This window comes from Lontra canadensis, unplaced genomic scaffold (genome assembly GCF_010015895.1).
Source record: "Lontra canadensis isolate GAN:19392208 unplaced genomic scaffold, GSC_riverotter_1.0 scaffold45, whole genome shotgun sequence".
In the NCBI taxonomy this organism is placed as follows: domain Eukaryota; kingdom Metazoa; phylum Chordata; class Mammalia; order Carnivora; family Mustelidae; genus Lontra; species Lontra canadensis.
This window is the reverse complement of record NW_022631039.1, coordinates 5,533,472-5,555,637: the sequence shown is the minus strand read 5'-3', so window position 1 is coordinate 5,555,637 and position 22,166 is coordinate 5,533,472. Positions and strand designations below refer to the sequence as shown.

General features: G+C 60.2%; 1 protein-coding gene across 3 annotated transcripts in view; it reads left to right on the top strand.

Moving 5' to 3' along the window:
• Positions 1–22,166, top strand: part of CLIP2 (CAP-Gly domain containing linker protein 2) — a 66,267-nt gene that overhangs the window by 10,563 nt on the left and 33,538 nt on the right. For all 3 annotated transcript variants that reach the window (XM_032872413.1, XM_032872412.1, XM_032872414.1), the window contains 2 exons: positions 6,666–6,856; positions 20,786–21,339. In XM_032872413.1, the coding sequence (XP_032728304.1) occupies positions 6,733–6,856; positions 20,786–21,339 (678 nt within the window). In that variant the 5' untranslated portion in view covers positions 6,666–6,732. The remainder of the gene's footprint in view (positions 1–6,665; positions 6,857–20,785; positions 21,340–22,166) is intronic.

Here is a 22,166-nt window from a genome sequence, read left to right as displayed (position 1 = left end):
TGGTGGAGTTCAGGCCCCAGCTCTGATGTGAGGCTCGGGCCAGCCCCTTTCCTGGGCTGGTTCTGGATGGCTGCCAGGCCCCTTGGTACTCCCAGGGGGACTCTGGACCCCAAGCAAGCCCCACTAGCTCCCTGTCCTTCTTGGGGCTACCATCTCCTGCCATTGGCTTGCGGCCCCATGAGTGACGGGATTGCCCGGCCTGGGCGTGCTCTGTGGGGCCCCGCTGACCGGGTGAGAGCAAAGGGCGGGTGTGGGGATGGGGGCACAGGTAGGCTGGCTCCATCTCCCCGGCCGTCCCGGGCCTGACGGGCAGCTGGCGGGAGGCTCCTGGCTTGGACTGTCCTCTCAAGCTGGTCAGACTCGCAGGGAGGGCACCGGGCAGAAGGCCCCAGCCTGGGTCAAGTGCAGACAAAATGAGCCTCCCTCCTGAGCAGGATGGGACAAGCAGTGAGCGCCAGGTGGGAGCAGGCCCCTGGGGATGGTGGTCACGTCCGCCTGCTGGACTCAGGGATGGGGGCGTTGAGGAGCCCTGGGCTGTCAGTCGGCACCTGTGGGGGGTCCGCTCTGTTTGGGGCCTGCCCCCCCATTCCTCTGGGTGGGTGTGCTCAGGGAGGGGAGGGACTCTTTGCTTCCCCCTCTCAGGTGTGTCCGTCTTTGCAGCTTTAGAAAATTTTATTTTATTTAAATTTCATTAATTGATACATAGTGTATTATTAGTTCCAGAGGTAGAGTTCTGTGTTTTTTAAAAAATAATTACGAATATTTCAGGCACTCAGAAAAAGGAATAAACAGATCACCACCCACGTATGTCCTGCGGGACTTAAGAAAAACTCTTAGAAATAGAAATGGAGCCCCTGGTTACCACGCCCCAGCCCTGTTCCTACCTGAGACTTGCACCCCCCGGCCGTCGCGTGGACGCCACGATCAGCACAACTTCTGGTGCCTCCCGGGCTCTGTGGTCCAGGTTTGGACACCGCGGCCACCAGCCCCCACTTTCCGGCCTCGCAGGCTCCGGGTGTCACCTGGCTTTTTGACTTCTTGCCCATCTGATTGGGTGGGAAACGGGATCTCCTTGTGGCTTGGATTTGCATTTCCCTGCCTACTGGGAAGCCCGGTGGCTGGCTGTCCGGGGACACCCTCTCCTCCCGGGTGCCCTCTGTCTTCCTCCCTCATGTCACAAGCTGGGGGGTACTTCCCGCCTGGGATTCTCCCTGGTCTTTGCTGTCCCCAGTGACCTTCCCAAGTGCCCCGTCACTTGGCCTCCTGCATCACCCTCCAGGGTCCCTCGGGGACCTCACACCTGGCACGTTCCAAACCAGGCTCCCTCCCCCAGCCCCCACCTTCTCCGAGGTCCCTCCCAGCGTGGAGAGATGCCCCCTCCCGCGGGGCTCCTAGGTGCTCCCTCCACACCCACACCGCTGGCCACCAAATGCCGCTCAGCACCTCTCCTCTCCCTGTCCCCTCCAGCCCCCGCCTCTGTGGTGTTTCAGGCCACACTGTCATGTCCCTTGTCTGTCATAGCGGCCCCCGGGACTGTGGCCTCCCTGCCCTCATTCGCCCCAGTGCCCTCCTCAGTTCCTGAGTGACTTTGCCGACAGGCACATCTGGTCTGTCCCACCCATTGCTTGACGCCTTCCGGGGCCTCTCATCCACTCAGCTGACGGCCTGTGAGGGACTGGGAGACCTTCCCCCACCCCGCTGTCCTCCCCATCTCTGGATGACACCCCCCCTCCCCACATGTACATTTTAGCCCTAAATCCTCACCTCTGGTTGACCTGGCAGAACCTGGCCTCTGCCTTGAAGTTCGCCTGCCTGGCCCCCAGTGCCCTGGGTTCCCTATCCTGCAACACTCCCCCAGCCCCACCCCTGCGATGCTGCCTGGCCTGAGCCTTAGGGCTGCTGGTGAGAGCTCGGGCCACCCTGAGGGCGCCCCATCGGCCAGCACTCAGGCCGCAGGGCTGGGAGAGGACAGGTGGCCTGGGCACTCTGGCTGCTGACCCCAGAGGCGAGGCGGGAGGACGACTAGCCCAGGGGTGCCCCTGATGTTGGGGGTGGCAAGCCCGGGCTTGAAGGCTGGGCTTCAGCCAGCAACGGGGTCTTACCAGAGCGCCTCCCTCCAGCCAGAGGGGCCCGGGTCTCCGCAGTGGAGGCCCCTGTGCCCTCCTCCCTCACCCTCTGGGCCATGGCAGCAGCCGGGGGATGGGCTTTCTCCACTGCCCTGCTTGGCTCCTTCCCCCCCATTCTGTCGGGGCCACATACCCCGGGCCTCTGATTGGCACAGAGTCCTTGGGCCTCATTCCCCGCTGAGCCCGCGGCCCGCCACCCCCGGGCAGCTGAAATGGAAACCCTGAAATGCAGCCCGGGTTGTCTTTGGTAAATGGCAGTTGAGGGCAGCACAAAGGGGGCCTGTTGGTCTGAACGCTGCCTGCCCTCCCCGCCCCCGCCCTGCCTGCCTCTCCTGGCCCGAGTCCCCGGGGGAGGCGGCGTGTGCCCCCCAGGCCTTCCCTTCCCTGGGGGCACCTGTAGGCACAGAGGGGCGCCTGTGGGGTGTGTGTGTCCAGACTCACCTGTCCGTGCTCCCCATGGGGCTGCCACACTGTCACCCCCATCTTACCGGCGATGCAACAGGCTCCCACCGGGCCACCCATAGCCACCTTGGACCCACATTGCCTGCAGCCTTCTCCCTCCCTGTCTCCTGGGCCTGCCCTCCCCGCCCAACCCCCCCAGCCAGCATGGCCGGTGGCCAATTTATCACCACATCCCGGCTTTTCCCAAGAAAGCCCTTCCTTCCTCTATCCCGAGCAGGGCTGAGTCACCAGGGGGTGATTGGCCCCAGGTCTCCTCCCCCTTTTCCTGTTCACCATTTTGTCTCTCCTCCCCTCTCCCCTTCGCTCAGCTCCCCCCTGGGGGTGGGGGTGGCCCATGGCCTCTCCTGCCCAGCCCTCCCCACCCCGGCAGTGGCGGTGGGCCGGAGTCCAGAGTGAGTGCACCGGCTCCTCTGGTCTCCTTTGTCATCGAGGCACGCGGGCGCTCTCCCCAGAGGCCAGGGGTCTCGCAAATGTTAGTCCCGGCCCAGGCTGGCCAGCCTAGGGAGGCAGGGGAGGGCCAGGCCCGGGGCTGGGTCCAGCACAGCGGCTGAGCAAGCAGTGTGTGACATGGGGTGAGTCCCCGCGCCTTCCTGAGCTTTCCATGCCCCTCCTGAGACAGCTCCTGGCTCATCAGGGCTCGGGAGGGTGAGCAAGGCCCCATTCCTGCAAGGCCTGGCAGAGGCCCTCATACTGGGGGCCGCTGGGTTCTTTGGGGTCCGGGAGGGAGCAGGGCAACTCCAGAGTCCTCCCCAAGGAGGAGTGTCCTGGAGATTTGCGGCTTTGGAGGCCTTTGTCCTCTGGGCATTGGCAGGTGTGCCCTCACACAGGGTTTCCGGATCACGGGCTCTGGGCCAGGTCCTGTGCTGGGCTGGGTTCTCAGAGAAGCTGGGGCCCTGGCTGGGGTTGCCCGCGGGCTCCCGGGAGGCGAGATGATAAATGAGAACAGTATCGTCTCTCCTCGGCTAAGCGTGCCAGCCTGAGGTCTCTGTGGGCCAGAGGTCTGGGAAGACTTCACGGAGGAGGAGGTGTGGGGCTGGGTTATCACGCAGGGGGCTGGAAAAGTGAAGCAGGTGGGAGCAAAGGCACCGGTGGGGTCTGGGAGGCAGGGGTTGTCAGGTGAGTAGTGAGGGAATTCAGGGCCGCCCATGGCAGCGCTGGCTGGGGAGACTCTGATGCTAGGGTCGCTGTTACAATGCCTGGTCCCTGCCTCAGAGGACATGCTGGCCAGTGCGAAGGTCAGACGGACTGTGTGAGAAGCCACGGCATTGGACCCCCAGCGGGGCTGGGGTTGGGTGGGGGATGCTCCTAGGCCTCTTGTCAGGACGAAGGAGACCACAGTAAGACCCCAGTCCCTTTCCTTGAGCAGTAGCAGAAAGCAAAGCTCGCTGAAGATGGGGGGGACTAGGTGGGGGTAGTAATCTTAGAAGGGGACGTTGGAGCAGATAGTTGGAGGAGATGAGCAGGGACTTTGGATATTTGAGGCCATCAGAATAGCGGGTGCAAAGGCCCTGTGGCTGGGGCGCGCTTACTGTGATCTGGGCATGGCTGGCGTGGGGCAGACAAGGGCCACAGGGCTGCGGGGAGGAGCTTTGAAGGCCGGTACGGAGAGCCTTCGAGGGCTTTGTTTTTTATGTGATCTTCAGAAGTTAGAGTTTAGCTTACAGACCATGAATTCACCCCTTTTAAATACGACGTGGTGACACATTTGATATCTAGTATAGATGTCAGTTGTGGGGCCGTCACAATCCGATTTGGGAACACTTCTGCCTTCTGGAAAGTTCTCTCATGCCTGTTTCCGGTCAGTCCCAGCCCCCACCCCCAGGCAATCCCCTACTACGTTCTGTGTCTGTAGTAATAGTAAATAAGAGTCATGCAATATGGAGTCTTCTGTGTTTGCTTTCTTGCAGTTAGTGTAACATTGTTTTTTTTAAAGATTTTATTTATTTATTTGACAGAGATCACAAGTAGGCAGAGAGGCAGGCAGAGAGAGAGGGGGAAGCAGACTTCCCACTGAGCAGAGAGCCCGATGCGGGGCTCGATCCCAGGACTCTGGGATCATGACCTGAGCTGAAGGCAGAGGCTTTAACCCACTGAGCCACCCAGGCGCCCCTTAACTTTTTTTTTTTTTAAAGACTATATTTGAGAGAGAGAGATCGAGAGCATGAGTGGGAGGAGGGGCAGAGGGGGGAAGCAGACTCCCCACTGAGCAGGGACCCTCCCCCTGCCCCGGGATTTGATCCCAGGACCCTGAGATCATGACCTGAGCCGAAGGCAGACACTTAACCAACTGAGCCCCCCACGCGCCCCATGATTACAGTTCTTTATGTGTTCTGGATATGTCTTTTTTTAGGTGTATGATTTGTAATGTTTTTCCCTGGGGGGGTTTCAGGCAGAGAGGGGACCCCAAAAGGCATGGGGAGAGGGCTCCTTGCATCAGGATTTCCTGGATTCGAGGGCCCCCCTGCTAAGCTGCTGGGGCAGGAAGCCATTTAGCCCTCCGAGGAGCAAGCTCCCTTGCCCCCCTGCTGGCTCAGCAAGTCTTTTGGGCTTGTAGGGGGAGGCCAGCAAGTCCTAACCAGACCAGAGAGGGATGCCTGCAGCCACAGTCACTTCCCTGGGGAGCGAGCTTGCTGGAGGGCCAGTTTCTGGGGGAGAGGGAGCCCCTCATACACCCGCTGATGGAGCGACTCCGGGGCCTCGGAATTCTGGGGGCGTCAGAGTTGTCCATCGGAGGAGTGAGATGTTGGGTTTGGAAGGCTCGAGGACCAGGCCAAGGCTGGCAGCCATGTCCCATGTCCCTTTTGGCTCAGCTGGGCATGTGTGCGTCACCCCATGTGCCTTGGGGGTTATCTGTCCCCGCTCTGAGGGCCGGCAGCCCAGTTGGTCCCATGGGCTGTGCTAACATGTTGTCGCCGGGTCAGCTTGCTCGCGTGACCGCCATTTAGAGGGTACTTGGCAGACCCCTGCCGTGAGCCTTGTGGGTTGGCTTCTGTACTAGTCACAACTTTCTGGGCTGCAAGCGACAGGGCCCCTCCAATAGGTGTAGGCAAAAAGAGAAACTGATGCCCGGGTGTGAGGATGTGTTGACGGTTGTAAGTGAGGAGCTCAAGGGACCAGCTTCAGGCTCGGCTGGATCCAGGCCCTCCATCCAAATACAGCAACTCAGCTCCGCTTGCTCCACGTTGGCCTCATTCCCTGGCAGGCTCCTCCATGCAGTAACTGGGATCGCCCTGTAGCTCCCGGCATCCAGCCCACACCCAGGCAGCCCCAGAGAAAGGAGGTAATCCTTCCTGAAGGTACCAGCCAGAGTCCAGGCCCTGGAGCTCTTTGGGTCATATGATCTTTCCTTAACTAACCCTGGGGTCTCTGGGCAGGCCTGGGTCATGTGCCGAGCACCCAGAAAGCACAGATTTCCCCCGTTCCCGAGGTCCCCAGGGGTGATGCTTTTGCCAGAGTCCTCTGCTCGTCTGCTGGAGCTCTGTGTTCCCTTTCCCTGCTGGACAATGTCCTCGCCAGACAGAGGTCTGCAGCCCTGGGGCAGGGTCGGGTCTGGCCCCTGGCAAGCCTTCCGTGAACGTCTGGTGCAAGAGAGGGTGTGTGCCAGGGCAGTGGAGGAGAGGGCCAGGGGACGGCGGGCCTGTCTGGTCTGCCCCAGGCTGCCCACATGTGTCAGAAGCCATACCAGCCTGTGCTCAGGGGGAGGCCCCCTCAGCCGCTGGTGGCTGTGCTGACCTGCAGGGTCCCGGTGGAGGGCTGCTGCTGAGGCCAATGCGGCTATCCCGGCAGACCCCCAAACCAGCCTGCTCCTGATCTCGCCTCGTAGGCCCAGGAGGTGGACAGAGACAGCACGCCCGATCTCGGGGTCCAGCAGACCAGGACACGTGCCAGGCCACACTGTGACCACATGGGACCCACGCTTGCTGCCACTGCCCTGTGCCTCAGTTTCCCTAGCTAGGAAAGAGGGCTGTGGTGGTCCCAGCCCCACGGGGTAGGGGGTGCAGGAATCCTGCTGTGTCACCACTGGGGGGCCCTGACCAGTGGTGACAAGATGAGGTGACGGCTCTCGTCTGCCCGCAGGTGAGGGGCGATGGCGGAGAGGACGTGACCCGCACGGACCCTTCTCCACGCACCGACTGGCACCACCATGCAGAAGCCCAGCGGCCTGAAGCCCCCCGGCCGTGGGGGGAAGCATTCGAGCCCTGTGGGCCGGACATCCACTGGGTCAGCCTCCGTGTCCGCGGCGGCGGCGGCCACCAGCTCCAAGGAAGGTGCGCGAGGCCGAAGGTGGTGGGTGCAGGGCTGGGGTCGAAGGTGGTGGGTGCGGGGCCGGGTGTGGGGAGCGGTCCTTCCAGAAGAGCCCCTCCGAGACCAGCCTGGGGGCTGGCAGCACACGGAAGTTCTCCCTTCTGTCCTGCTGTAATCCCTTTCCTAATGAACTAGATTTATGCGTGTCATTCCTTCTCACGCTCCCCCTCCTTGGGGGGCAGGTCTTACTGTGGACTCCACTTGGGGGCGAGAAAGTGGGGATCTGGGCGGGCATGGCCCTGGGCCCAAGGTCACTGAGCTGGAATTCAAACTCCAGCCTCCAGCGGCCTCCCTGCCCCAGCGTGTTCCCTTCCAGGGTCTGGGATTGTCCTAGTGCCCGGGCGGGGGGTGGGGACAGCTGTTAGGGAGCCCACGGTGGAATGTTTAGGAAGTTTGATGCAGAGGTGACGTTGCCTATAATCTAACCCCGCTAGAGGTACCCGTTATTTTGGTTTCTATCCTTCTACTTTCTTTTTTTTCCTACCTACTTGCAATTGTGCTTCATCTACGACTTGAAAATCTGGTTTTTCTCCCTCTAACATGATTCAAGTGGATTTTTCCACGTCATTTTTAATGGATGTAAGATATCCGGTCCGTCCAGCGACTCTAAATCAAAGGCCTGCTTTATTGACACAGTCTCAAATCCCCGGAGCTTTCGTTCTGAGCAAAACCGGATGTGGGCCCAGCCCTCCCTCAGGGCTGCTCGTCTGGTGGGGGAGGTGGAGTGTCATGAGATCCTAGAGCTGGGGCCTGACCAGGTCTGGGAGGTCAGCCCCCAGGAGGGGACAGGTGAGCCGAGGTCCGGGGGGTGACAGTCTATTACTTGAAGAGGGGACAGCGTTCCAGGCAGAGAGAACAGCTCTTGTAAAGACCCAGTGGCAGGAGAGCACATGGCAAATGTAAGGGAGGGAAAGAAAGAGAGTGTGGCTGGCGTGTGGCCAGTGACAAGTGTGCTGGTAAGAGAGGATGGGCTGTGGTGGGGACAGCTTGGGGCTGTCCAGGGCATTTCGCTTTTGTTGGAATAACACTGGGAAACCATTGGAGACGTTTAAATCGAAAGGGATATGATAAAAAAAGGACTGGGAACATGTTCTTAACTGATTCTCTGTGGTTGGGGATGACTGGTTCCTATTTTTCCACTTTGATAAATGACGCTGTGATGAATGTCTTCGGGCACAAATCCTGGTTTTTCTGATTATACTTCAGCCGAGCAGGCAAGACGCTGTCCAGGGTAAGACACTGATGGGTACAGAAGTTTGGAGAGACAGAAAAGTAGCCAGGGGCCAGATTAGGTAATCTGGGCCCTGGGTGGAGTCAAGGAAAGGCTGAGCCAAAGGTATGGACAGTTGGCATAAGCAGGGCCCCGCCACAGCCAGAGAGCCAGGGTGGGAGGTTAAGGAAGCTGTGTGGTGCGGTCGCTGGGCAGACTTGTGTGGGCAGGCCTGTCCAGAGCAGCTCCATTGGAGGCCCAGGCGTCCTTTCCAACGTGGCAAATCCTTCTTTACTCATGAGAGACCTTAGTGTGCCATGGGAAGAGGCCAGAGAGAGAAAACAAAGGGGAAAGGATGTCCCATGTGGACTGAAAGCAGCGATGCAAAGGCCCTGAGGCAGGAATAGACCTGGTTTGTGAGAGAAGGAAAGAAGGAAGACAAGTCTGGGTAGAGAAGAGTATGAAATGAGGTTGGGGGAGGTGGCCGAGGCAGATCATGAAGGACAGGGGTTCGGGTTGGTTTTCGGGGTGACCGGAGCTGTGGGAGACTGTTAGCAGAGCAGTGGCGGGACGCTCACATTCCTCAGACCGCTGTGTGGAGAACGTGTTGTGGGGTTAGGGGCTGGGGGAGGACCGAGTGAGGAGGCGTGTGGCCCCCCAGGTCAGGAGGCCTGCACTCACCGCCGGGGCTAGGGGTGGTCAGAGGATGAGCACCAGGAGTGGGCTATCAGGGAAGGCTTCCCAGAGGAAGCGGGAACGAGCTCCGCCTTCAGGATGGAGGGAATGGGAATGCGGAGAGGAGGAGGAGGAGGACCGTAGAGGAAGTGGCATGGATGGGCAAAGGCACTAAGCCGGCTGAGCTTGGCGGGGGGTGGGGGGGGGTCGTGTGGCACTCTCTGGGAGAAGGTCACCAGCCCGACCTGACCCTCTTGCCTCCTGGAGAGAGCTCCACAGCACCTTCTGGGTTTGGCCCTCACTGCTCCCTCCCTGCTCTAGAGGGGTCTGAATTCTGGCTGTGGTCCAGCCCTCCATGCCCCTTCTAACTGCCCCTGCTGTGTGACCCTGGAAGAGGGACTTAACCTCTCTGAGCCACAAATGGGATCCAGAGAGTTAACTGAGTGTGAAGTGCCTGTAGGTACAAAACTCCGGAAAGACTCCTTACTTTTCCTTTCCCCATCCCTCCCCATCCCTCCCCAGTCCTGGTGCAGAAAAATTTGCAAGTGATAAAAGCAGCCACTACCCTTCCCTTCTACTTAAGGCCACCGTTAGAGCTCTTTCTGGTCTTTTCTCGGGTGGTACGTCCAGCTGGAAGCAGCTCCATCGTGGGTCATGCCCCCATCCCCGTCTCGCTGTCTTACTGCCTTCTGTAGGAAGTGCCCCTCTGAGCCGCTGCGGTGTCTTTGCTGTCCTGTGTGGCCTGCTGCTTGCTTCCCCGGTCACATTGTGCGGGGCAGAGCCCATGAGGGTGGGGGCTGGGCGGTCTGACTCTGCCGCCCCCCTCCCCCCAGGATGGTTCCAGAGAGAGGAGGTACCACGCTATGAATGCCCGATTGATGACAGAGGGACACCCCCGTGCCTGCTGCTGGGCACGCAGGCGGCAAAGGCCGCAGCTGGGCTCCGAGTCCCCCTCCCTCCGCCTGGGCAGGTCCTGGCAAGACTTGCAGGCGGCGGAGAGGGAGTAGAGAGCCCAGAGCAATTGGCCTGGCCAGAGGGGGAAGGAAGATTTCTGAGGCCCACAGCTGCTTTTGTCCCTGCTGGGCTCCGGGTCTCAGAACCAGTCTCAGGGGGGGGGGCGGGTGGAAGCCCCAGAGAAGGTCAGGGTCACCCCCTCTCCCCTGCTGGCTCCTCTGCCTCCCTCATGCACCCCGTGGGCCTGGCTGTCTGCTGTCCGAGGTGCGGGACGTGCCCACCCCTGTAGGAGGCCGGGACCCTGTGTGAGGGGCACTGGGGCCCCAGAGGGGGTCTGGAGGAGTCTGGAGCCCGGGGGTGGGGCAGGGGGAGCGGCAGCAATAAACTGGCCCCGCTCTGGGAATCGGGGCAGTGGCTCCCTCCCAAAGTATGAGCTCAGCCTCCGGGCAGAGGGTCTGGCCGAGGGCCGGGCCTGGACCCATGCCCCTGCCCCCCACTCTGTGGGGACGGAGGGGGGCTGCGTCAGTCCCCAGAGCTGGGACATACAGGAAGTGGCAGGAACAAGGGGCCGTTGGAGGGGGACTGTCCTACTGGGAGGAGGCCCAGAGGTGATCAGAGCAGGGGGAGCGCAGGAGGGCGGTCTAGGGCCCACCAGTGTGCAGAGGCTTGTGAGGTGGGGGCGGGGGGGCAGCCCAGCCAGGCAGGATGGAGCACCGCCCCCCCCCCCCCCGCGCCCCCAGAAGCTGTTTCAGATCAGGCTGTCAGGGTGGGCCTTGCTTAGGAGGTGACATGGGTACAAAGATCTGAGTGACAGACAAGCAGCGGCCAGCCCAGCCGAACTGGGAAGAGCATCCAAGCGGAGGGGACAATGGCTGCAAAGGGCCCGAGTCTTGCACAGCTCGAGTGGGCAAGGGGGAGTGTTGGGAATGGGTCCAGGCAGGTGCCAGGGCCCCAGGGGGAAGCTGGGAGCTGGCGCGGGATTGGGGGCGCCTGGGGCTTTGGAATCCATCCTGCGCCTGAGGGAGGAGATGGGGGTCCCGGCTTCCAGGCAGGCGGCCAGGACTGCCGCTGGAGTATACCTCTCCTTTGAGGCCAGAGCCTCAGGGTCTGGCAGGGTCTGGAGATTCCCAGAGCGGGGCCAGTTTATTCCTGACCCTGTGATGGTGGGCAGGAGGGGACAGCGGCAGGCTGTAGCCAGGAGCCCTCAGCCCTTCCCTGGGGTCTGCTGCTGGGCCTCAGGGGGAGGCAGGCCAGGCCAGGTGGTGGGGGTCCCTCCTGGCCCCAACGAGCATGGGTGACATGGGGAGGGCTCAGGGCTGCCAGGCCAGGGACAGACACAGGCCACTGCTGCGCTCCCTCTGCCCCTCCCCCAGGGCAGGTGGGTCCTCGTGCGGGGGCCGGGGGGGCTCTCCTCTCCTCCCCGGCACTGTGGTCCCACCCCAGAGGCGTCCCATTTAGGGAGAGAGCTGTTCTTTCCATGTTCAAGCTGACGAAACTGAGGCTCAGGCTGTCATCGGAGCTGCCCAGAGCAATAGGGCTGGAGAGTGGCGGGGCTGGGGAGGAGGGTCCGGCTCAGGCCATGGGCACCTACCACCTCCCGGCTGCAGGGGTGGGGTGGCTGGGACCCCCTGGTTCAGTCCTGTCCTGGGCAGGTGGAACAAGTGATCGGTTCTGTTAGGCTGGTCACCAGTGTCTCCCAAATTGCCTGTGGCCTTTCCTCCTACTGGGGACCAGGACATGGAGATCAAGGAAGAGCGGGCATGGGAGCTCCCCCTCAGGCGGGGAGCAGGCCCCTGGGGGCAGGGTCCACCACCCATACCACGATCCCCGCCCAGAGGGCCTACACAGGGCCGGTCCCAGAGCTTCTCCGTTCTGGCTATGGAACTGGGGCCCAGATGCCCCCCGTACCCCGTGGGTGCTCCAGACCCGGCAACCAGCCTGATGTGGCCCAGGTGGAGCCCACAGAGCTTGCAGCTGCCCCTAGTCTTAGACCCTGGCCCTGCCCCACTCCAGCCCCCGAGGACGGCTTTCACCGTGGTATCTTGCTCCCTGGGAGGGCGGCCAGCAGCATCCCCATTTTCGGGGACTCGGCCCCGCTGCCGCGCGCATGTGAGCAGACTTGTAGCCTTTGCGCCTGCACAGCCTGCCAAGCCCCAGGCAGCGCCCAACCCCCTTCAAGGTCAACTTCTCCGGCCCTCCTCCCGTAACCACATCCTAAACTTTTTAATGGCATCAGGATGGGGAAAGCCAAGCTGAGCATTTCTGTGGCTGGGCTGCAGAGCAGGTGGGGGGCAGGGTGGCCTCCTAATGCTCCTGACGTCGCCCAGTATCGATCCGGGGGGCAGGGGCCCATCTGCTAGCGCCTGCCTGCCGGCCGGCCGGCCCATGCTATGGCCAGAGCAGGGCTTCTCCATGGGGAGCTGGCTCTGCTCTTTCCAGGGTAAGCCTCACACGTCTTTCTCCCCCTCATTCGCCACCTGACTCTGCCGGCGGCCGGGGCGGGGGGGGCTCTGTTTTCCTGGTTTCGGGAATAGGGAGAACGGAAGGGGACTCATGAGTCCCATTTGGCTCAGGAAGGACGCCGAGCTATCCTTGGGATGGGGCTCACCCCAGCGTGGGCAGATAGAGGGTTCCTTCTTCGGGGTTGGCGGACTGGAGGCAGCGGAGCCCGGGGGGTGGGGCGGGTGGGGGTGGATGCCAGGTCGGTTGCAGCCACAGGGGGTGGGCCCTGCCTTGATCAGGGCCCCGGGGTGGATTTAGTCGGTGATGAGAAGGACTGACGGGAGAGTGGCCAGGCTGGGGACCGCACTATAGGAAAGCCGGCTCCCTTGAGGAAAGCTGTAGAGACCCTGCCCCCTTCTTGACCTCTGCCTTGAGCACCTGCTGGGGACAAGAAGGGGCATAGAGCAGAGCGCAGCTTTGGGGTTCATGGTGCATTTATGTGTGTTGCTTTGGGGCCACCGGGGAGGGGAGGTCAGGGTCGTGGCCAGTCTGCATTTCAGCCTGGTTGCAGGCTCTGAGGATGGAGAGGGGAGTCCGTGTGGGCCTCCCTTCCCAGGGCTTGCATTCCAAGGGGGACTCGGATGTGCACCCTAGCAGCCTGGGAGGCGGGCTGCCTGAACCAAGGGAAACGGAGTCCTGCAGTGGGGTTGTGCCATTCGGGGGGTTGGAGCTAGTCTGATGGACGGGCAGGGTTTCCTTAGGTGACACGGAGAGGAAAATGCCAGGGTGACCATTCTGTCTGGGACAGCCCTAGTTTATGTCTGTGGTCTCGGCATGACGCTGTATTAACAGCGCCTCCCTTCTCTTCAAGGTGTCTGGTTTTGGGTGATGAATCATGTGGTCACCTTCTTTATAGCCCTTCCTACGAGGTCGGTGCTCATTAGCATGCTAAATGCTCTGACAAGTCCTGCAGCAAAAAATCCCCTAACTTTGTCTAAGCTGCTATTTCTCAAGATTGTGGGAATTTGGAGATTATTTATTTTCAAAATACCTATGAATTCCCTTGGAACTGTGTTCTGTGGAACATTTAAGGAACTGCTTCCTTCCTTGAGGGATGGGTCTTAGCATAGGCACACTTTTTTCCCTCTGGCCTTCAGGGACAGAGGGCAGACTTGGCTCAGACACTCCTCAGTTCAGAGCATGTCGTCACTGTGGTTCCTGCAAGTCCCCTCTTGTGTTTTTGTAAAACTGATACCTTTTTATCATACACACTGCTCCCAGGCATCTGTGTCCCTGTGTCCGTGTCCAGACACTCTTGAGCCGTGCGTTCTGACCAAGTGTCACATCAGAAACACCTTTCCACATAACCTGGAAGAGTTATTTTCAAAGTTGCTTAGGGGGCACCTGGTGGGCTCAGTCGGTAGAGCGTGCGACTCTTGATCTGGGGGTTGTGAGTTTGAGTCTCATGTTGGGTGTAGAGAGAAGTTTAAAGAAATAAAATAAAATCTTTAAAAAAAAGTTGCTTATGAATCTGAAAGACTTGACCATAATTCATATAATGCTCTCCTGTTTGGGAGCACTGAGATTCAGGGTTTCATTTTGTTTTTGTTTTTTTTTTTTTAAGATTTTTTTATTTTAAGTAATCTTTACATCCAGTGTGGGGCTTGAACTCACAACCCCGAAATCACCAGTCACACTCCGTCGGACTGAGCCGGCCACACACCCCCAGGGGTTTTTTGTTGTTGTTGTTTGTTTTGTGAATGATAAGACAGTCAGGTTTTTTTCTGTCTAAATTACTTATTTGATGGGGCACCTGGGTGGCTCAGTGGGTTAAAGCCTCTGCCTTCGCCTCAGGTCATGATTCCAGGGTGCTGGGATTGAGCCCCGCATCCATCGATCGATCGATCGGACTCTCTGCTCAGCGGGGAGCCTGCTTCCTCCTCTCTCTCTGCCTGCCTCTCTGCCTACTTGTGATCTCTGTCAAATAAATAAATAAAATCTTTAAAAATAAATAAATAAATAAATAAATAAATAAAATCTTACAAAAAGAAAAATAAATTTTGGATCCCTTCTTTGGGAAATGGACCAAAGATTACATTCTCTATTTAATTTTTTCCTTCTTAAAAATATTATTATTTCTTTTCTTTCTTTTTTATTTTTAAAGATTTTATTTATTTGAGAGAGAGAGTGAGCAAGCACATGTGAGAGCACAAGCGGGGGTAGGGGCGGGCAGAGGGAGAGGGAGAAGCAGGGTTTCCACTGAGCAGGGAGCCCGATCCCAGGACCCTGGGATCATGACCTGAGCTGAAGGTGCCCCTATTGTATTTCATTTTTTGACATTTTTTAACCAAAGTAACACAGGCTTCTTAAAAAATTCCAGGTTAACCTAGAAGGTGTTCCCTGCCTAGAGTTGAAATGACCCAGGTGGGGAGTGATGATGTGAGTGGGTTTGTGTTTAGGGGGGACTCCTGGATGTCTCCGGAGGGTGCTGAAGTAGGGCAGGGGTGCTGGAGGCTGGGAGGGACCTTTCCGTAGGCTGCTGTGGCAGGTGGTGTGAAACCTCACGGGCCTGCTATCCAGAAGGGCCTCGGGGACCCTGGAGGGAAGTGTGCGTTTCCGTTATTTCTTCTGTGGAACTCCTAGATCTGCCGGATAACTGGATTGGGGGCCACGGTGAGGGGAAGGAACAATGAGGATTTGTGGTTTGAGTAAGTGGGTGTTGGGGGGCTGCACCCCCTAGTTGGGCAGTACAGAGGAGGAGCCCTTGCAGGGGGTCACTGCGTCTAGAACATCAAGTGTGAGGTCCTCAGGACATCCAGGAGGAGGCAGCTGCTGGAAGGGCGGGTCCAGGGGCCAGGGACGGGATCAGCACTGGAGAGAGCAGTGGGGGCCCAACTTCTGCATCTTCCTCTGTCACTTGGATCTTTTACAAGGAGAATGTATTAGTGTCTTTAAAACAGCAGGGACGTGGTGACGGATAAGCAGCGGCTCAAGGTGGGGGAGTGGGTTCGGTTGTGGGGGGCGTACAGTGTAGGTCAGGGCTCCCTGGGTACTGACCACAGAAGGAGGACATCCCTCCTGCCTCTCGCCCCTCCCCTCGGCCTCCCTGCGTGGGAGATGGGTCAGAGACCTGGTGCTTCTCCGTCTTCTCTCCTGTCTGTCATTCAGGGGGTCTGTCGAGAATTCTTTTGGTCTTAGACTGGCCCCCTGTGCAGGGTTTGGGCTGGAGTGGGACTAGCCCTGTGCTGCCTGCTCCGGAGAACAGTGGTGAAACGGTCAGGAATTTTACAAGCCAGATGTGAAACCAGCCTTGACTTAAGAAACCAGGTCGTATCAACTTGCAGTGTAATGAATTCTCTTAAAAACATCCGTAACCAATACTCAAAACTCACGACTTCTGGTTGTACTTATAGTAGTGTTCATACCGTCGTTTTACTACCGGTAAAATATTACTTTTTTAACAGTAGTCAGATTTTGTAATGTCTGTGTGTTTGAGGTTATTGCTCTGTGGTGGAAACACTATATAATTTCTTTCCAACTCCGTGTTCAGAGGAACACCGGGCCGGCATCCTGAAGTTGACTGTGGTGGGTAGGGTTCTTATTTTCCTCCCGGACAGCTCCTTGATAAGCCTTGACCTGCAGCCCACCAGCTGGAACACAGGACCTTGGGCGGGGGCGGGGGCTGGAGGAGGCAAGTATGAAGTCTGTGTACACAACATCCCCGCACGGATAAAGTCTGGAGAAACCTACTCCAGGACAGTAAATGTAATTGTGTTTGTATGATGGAACTCGAGGTGGTTTCATTTAAAAAAGAAAAATCAGTAACTCTGCCTTCTGATTTTTCAGCAGTGGACGTCCATAGAATGAGGAAAAGTTAGTTGGTGGAGAAGGACCGCGGGTGACCGCAGGAGGGGTGTCCGTGGGGGAAGCTGTGATTCTGTGGCCTGGGGGGCGTTGGTGGCACACATGGAGAGCCAGTGAGGGGACAGAGGCAAGAGATAGTGGGGAGGCAGGTCCCTGGGGAGACCAAAAGGGGATAGAGGTTTGCTCCTAAAAGGAGAAGAATTTTCGTGGCTTTTCTGTAGAAACACGGGGCTAACAGTGGGCTCCGGCGGGGAACGGAGGTTGGGGGTGGGGGCAGACGAGGTGGCCTGCAGTGAGCCTCTGTCCTTGACGGGAGGAATGGGAACGGTTCTCCGCTGCTCTGGGATGTGAAGAGTCCGTGCACCAGCGCAGAGCCGTGGCGGCCCCTCCTCCTGGGAGTGGGACCAGCTTTGAGCAGGCAGCTTGCACTGAGGGCCTGCAAGCCTGGTGCTAGAGTGGAAACAGGGCCCTCCTGAGCGTCTGTTCAAGGATGGGGGGCCCACATACATGGTGAAACATGGGATAAATCTCTGGAAGGATGGGGGTGCTGGGTGATACAGGGGGACTGGCTTTTAGGAGAAGCAATCAGGGAAGACTTCTCTGAGGAGGTGAGGAGTGAGCTGTGTGACTGTCAGGCAGAGGTTTTGGAAGGCATTCGATCTCTGTTCCCAGGGATCCTTCTCTCCGCAGCCCCAGGCCCCCATGGATCCAGGTTCCTCCCTGTCAGGGAAGTGACCAGCTGAGTCACCTTGCCGGGGCCCCATTTGGCTGTGCCTGTGGTCCCCAGTGTCTGACCCTGGGGGCTCGGAGAACCTGGGGTCCCTGGCAGCTGAGATCCGGCAGGCATGGGCAAGGCCCGTCCCCGCTTCCCCAGGCAGGGTAGGGTCCAGGCCTCCTCAGGAGGAGGAGGGGCGGGTGCGTTCTCCCCCCTCCCCGGGTACCCCTGCCGGCCCCCACCTCCACGGCAGCAGGCCGCCAGCTGCCACCACCCCACACCAGGCCCCTCAGCCTTTTTCTTCAAAGTCCTGCTTTGAACTTGAAACCGGCAGGAAATTCCCTCATGCCTGGAGTCTGGGGAAAGGACCAAGTGCTCAAGAGAGGGTTAAATGCTGCCCTCTGCTTTCTTGGGGCCTCGCTGGGCCCGGCTGCTCCACTGGGGGGCTTTCGAGGGAGGGGGGCCCAGGCCCTGCCCTCAGGGCACTTTGCGAATCTGCCTTGGAGCCCTGGGGGGGTGTGACGGTGTGGTTGGGGGGAGCCAGCCAGGTCCCACAGCTCTGGGAGAACGGGTGGGGCAGGAGACCATGAGGTCCTGGCTGTTCCTGGCTTAGCCCTTTTCGTCCTGCAGGGAGACAGGCCCAGACAGGGGAAGGAGCCTGGCGAGGCCTGGCCCGGGTGTTACTGAGGGCTCCCTGGAGGGAAGGGGGCTCTGTCCCAGTTTTCCTTGCCTTCCCGAGCCCAGGCCTCTGGAGGCTTCCCTGCTGGTGTCGGGGATTTGACGAGGGTCTGTCCCCGGAAGGCTGGGGCAGCTGAGGGCACCGAAGAGGAAAAATGAGGCAAACCGCGCACCCCCCGTCCCCGCCCCGAGCGCTGTCGCCGCAGGCTTGGGACTTGGATTTGAGCAGCTGTTGGAACAGCTGGTCTCTGGGCCTGTGACCCTGGAAGGGGCGGGACGGGACGGGACAGAAAGATTACCTGAGGGGCTGCCCGGCCCGGGACAGCTGGGGAGGAGGACAGCTGGGCGGGCAGCTTCTCTCCAGGAATAGCCACGCTCGGTGCCCCTCGACCTGGGACCCTCTTCTGCGCTCCAGCCAAAGAGGCCAGGTAGGCCCAGGTGCTTACCTACCTCCCAGCTGCCCAGGTCAGTTCGCGGGCATCACGGAGCCCCGGGGCGCACGGAAGCTTCTAGAAACAGATATGGGAACGGCACATACCGCGCATGCGAGCATATGGGGGAGCTGGCAAGGGGAGGGCCCTGAGCTAGACCGGCTGGGCCTGACTCCTGCCTGGGTAGCTTTGGACAAGAGTCACGACCTCTGCTTCCTGATCTGCACGATAAGAATATAACGTAGAGAAAGCGTCCAGTCCTAGCTGAGGTCTTCACGCTGCCGCGCTGGCTCCCTGATGATGGGCCCCACGGCTCTTTGGGCCGCATTATGAGGGGGGCATGGGCTGGGCCATATTCTCATTCATGGCTTCCTCCATGTAAGGCTGCTTTCCAGAGCGGCTTTTCCTATGGACAGTGCCCGCCTCATCTGCGGGGGGTGGACGGGGTTTCCAGCACCCTGCAGAGGCTCCTTATAATACAGGGCCGTCCTAGGGCATGACTAGGACCATGAGGACAAGGTCTGTGAGCTGACGATTACTTTTCCGGGTTCTGTGCCACCTGCAGAAGGCCCCGCCGGCCGCCTCGCTTTACTCAGGGGTAGAGCCCCCTGCCCAGGGTCGCTGGAATCTGCCTGGAAGCCTTTCTTTGGCCTCCTGGGACCCCTTTGTGGTTTTTAATTTTTTTTTTTTAAGATTTATCTATTTATTTTATTTGGCAGAGAGAGATCACAAATAGGCGGAGAGGCAGGCAGAGGGGGGGGCGAAGCGGGGCTCGATCCCAGGACCCTGAGATCATGACCTGAGCCGAAGGCAGAGGCTCAACCTGCTGAGCCACCCAGGCACCCCTAATTTTTTTTTTTAATTCTTCAATCTTTGTATAAATCATTCTCATCTGAATAACACCAGGCAGTGCCCACTGTGTGCCTGTACAGGCCCGGCACGGAGAACAGCCCCAGAACCGGGGTGCAGGTGAGAAGCAGTCTTGGGGGCGGGGGGCTAGGAGTTGCGGGCCTCTGGGGCTCCAGGGCCTGCTCCCTCAGCCACAGTGGCCTCTGCCTGGTGGGATCTCGGTGGTGGCACCGAGTCTCGGGCCTCCCCACCCCCACCCCAGGGGTCTTCTCCGGATGGACATCCCTGCACAGGCTGGAGTAAAAGGCGAGATTGTAAGGAGCTGCAGGGTTTGGCCAGATTCTGGAAAATGGGTCCATTCAGGGGAGCCCAAGGGACTGGGGGTGGTTCTAGGTTGTGGCTTTGGCACGGCAAGTGCTTAGCGCCGTGGTTTGGTTTGACTTATGTATGTGCCCAACACCAAGAGCCAGAGGCCTGTGGCCGGTGGGCTCTGCTGCCTCTTGCCTGGGGGCCTGGATGAACCACCCCATGTCTCCAAGCCTGTTTCTTCCTCTGTCCGTGGGAGATAAAATTATTTCACAGGATTAACCGTGAGGGTCAGATGAGCTCCTGTGTGTCTGTCTCTTAGCAGCATGGCTGTGGTTACTGTGGATTCAGTCAAGTTCAGCAGCGAAGCCCGCTGACCTCCCGGGAGCCCCTAGGTCAGGAACCCCCATCCTGGCTGCCAAGGCCCTGGGTGCCACGTGCTTCCCCAATGCCTCTGCTGGGGTCCCAGGGTCCCAGAGAGAGAACCCCTGTGCTTGGTCTCGTGGGTCTGGCTTGTCCTGGGGGCTGTGTGGCTTCTCCAGCCCCCAGAAGTTCTGGCATCTAGTCTGGATACAGCGTCCTGCCAGGCCTGGGCTTCTTGGCCTTGGCTGGAAGGAAGATGCGGGGGGGATCTGCTGCCCTGTGGCCCCACCACTGGCTGCCCCGGGAAGGACTTGAAACACAGGCAACTCTGCTGGGGTGTGGCCGCATCTGCGTGCCTCCTGTCCCCCATCTCTGTATCCCACGCGCTTCAGCCTCTGGAGTTGAGAAGGATGGGGTCTTTTCTGTCTGATGCTGCATCTGGTGGGAAGTTGGGGGGCACCCTCCAGTTCTTGTGGGGTGAATGGGCGGGGTTTCCTGAGCCCCATTGCGGAGGAGGCCCTCTGTGGGGCCCAAGAGCCAGATACACAGAAGGCCCATGGGTTCAAGCCCTGCTTTGTCTCTCATGAGTGACCTCGAGCTAGTAGCTTCCCTTCCCTCCCACCTCCTCATCTGTAGCCCATCAGAGCCCAGGCCTAGGTGGCAGGTGCCTTCCCTGGGTTTGAGTCCCGAGTTTGCTGTGTGGCCTTGAGCAAGGCTGTTGCCTCTCCGAGCCTCAGGGCCATGCTTCCTTTGAAGAGGGGCTGGGCCAGCGTGCGCACCGCACCGGCAGCCCAGAGAGCCTAGAGTTCAGCCCCAGGATTGTCGCGGGGCAGGACTTGCCTCCCACATACCTCTACCCCATTTTTCCCTGCTCTACGCAGCTGCAGCTCAGGGAGGGGAGACTCGGGAGTGGAGCAAGACGTTTTCTGGCCCCTTCCTTGCCCCAAGGCATTTGTGGTTGTCGCCAGCTGTCCAGGAACAGTCTGAGAGCCTTTTGTGGGGCCCTGAGCTGACTGGGGCGGGAGGTGGGGGACACAGGGATCACTCACAAGATCTGAGTCCTGCTGAGGGTCGAGGGTCGTGGCTGGTCTCAGGTTAACAGCCAGGGCTGGAGCCCACCGGGGGATGGAGAGGGAGCAGCTTGGAACCTTCGAGAAAGGGTTCCTTCAGGGCCCTCGATCTCGAGGGACTCTGGGCAGTGAAAGGAGACCCTTTGCTGAGCTTCTGAATCCTTGACCTGCCAGGCGGGGTTGGGACGCAGAGACCTCGGGTTGCCCAAGGCCCCATGCCTGGTCGCACCTGCCTCAGTTTCTCCACCTGTGAGCTGGCGCGGGCACCCCCCGGCCGGGACTCCGCCCCCCCCCCCCCCCGGGGGCCCTGACCACAGCCTCTCTCCCGCCCGCAGGCTCTCCCCTGCACAAGCAGGCCTCGGGCCCGGTCGCCCCCGCGCCCGCGCCCGCGCCCGAGAAGCCGGGCCCCAAGGCGGCCGAGGTGGGCGACGACTTCCTGGGGGACTTCGCGGTGGGCGAGCGGGTGTGGGTGAACGGCGTGAAGCCAGGCGTGGTGCGGTACCTGGGCGAGACGCAGTTCGCGCCGGGCCAGTGGGCCGGCGTGGTGCTGGACGAGCCGGTGGGCAAGAACGACGGCGCGGTGGGCGGCGTGCGCTACTTCGAGTGCCCGGCCCTGCAGGGCATCTTCACGCGGCCCTCCAAGCTCAGCCGGCAGCCCGCGGCCGAGGGCTCGGGCGGCGACGCGCACTTGGTGGAGTCGCTCACCGCCCAGAACCTGTCGCTGCACTCGGGCACGGCCACGCCGCCCCTCAGCAGCCGGGTCATCCCGCTGCGGGAGAGCGTCCTCAACAGCTCGGTCAAGGCTGGCAACGAGTCGGGCTCCAACCTCTCGGACAGCGGCTCCGTGAAGCGGGGCGACAAGGACCTGCGCCTGGGAGACCGCGTGCTGGTGAGTTCCTTCCCCTCCGCTGCCACCCGCCTTCCCTGCCGGCTGGGCCCCCGGAGGTGGGGGGGAACGGGGAGGGGACTTGGGGGGCTGGGGTGGGGTCCAGGCTGGGGCTCCCCATCCTCCTCGGAACCGCAGAGTGACTGGGGACTCAAGGGAGCTCTGGAGATTGCCGCTGTGTGACCCTGGGCAAGTGTCTTAACCTCTCTGGGCCCGTCTTCCCGTTTGGAGAACGGGTTGAAATGCCTTGAATACGTGTGGTGCCCCTGGCTGGTGCCGGCCGCTTAGGGAGTGCTCCTGAGCGGTAGCTCTTGCTGGTACCCTCCCCTGATCCAGTCCCCCGGCGTGGGTATGCCAGGCCTGTCCTGGCAAAGTCCGAGACGGGATGTGCTCAGGATCTCCGGCCCGGGGTCAGGTGGTTCAGACACCGAATCCGCTGTGAGGCGCGACCACGGGTGCTGTGGGGGAGAGAACTGGGTCACGGGAGCCTGAGGGACTGCCAGCCGAGTCTTCCTGCCAGGGACCCCTTTTCTCTGGCAGTCCCTGGGACTGGGGCCGGGTTGAAAGGGGGGCAGTGGCCCCCAGATCCTTAGAAGTCCGGAATGAGGCAGCGAGGCAGTGCTTCCCTTGTCACCTGCTGCGGCCAGGCCTGGGCTGGGGGTGGCAAGGTGAAGACAGGACAGGATCTTGTCCCACTACACCAAGCCCGGGGCTGGGGTGGCCCCCAGAACCACAGGGTTGGGAAGGAGAGCACAACACATGGGACGGTCTCAGAAGGGGGTCGCTGGGCTTGGGTGGGAGGACCCAGTGGGGGGTGGTCTGCTGGGGGG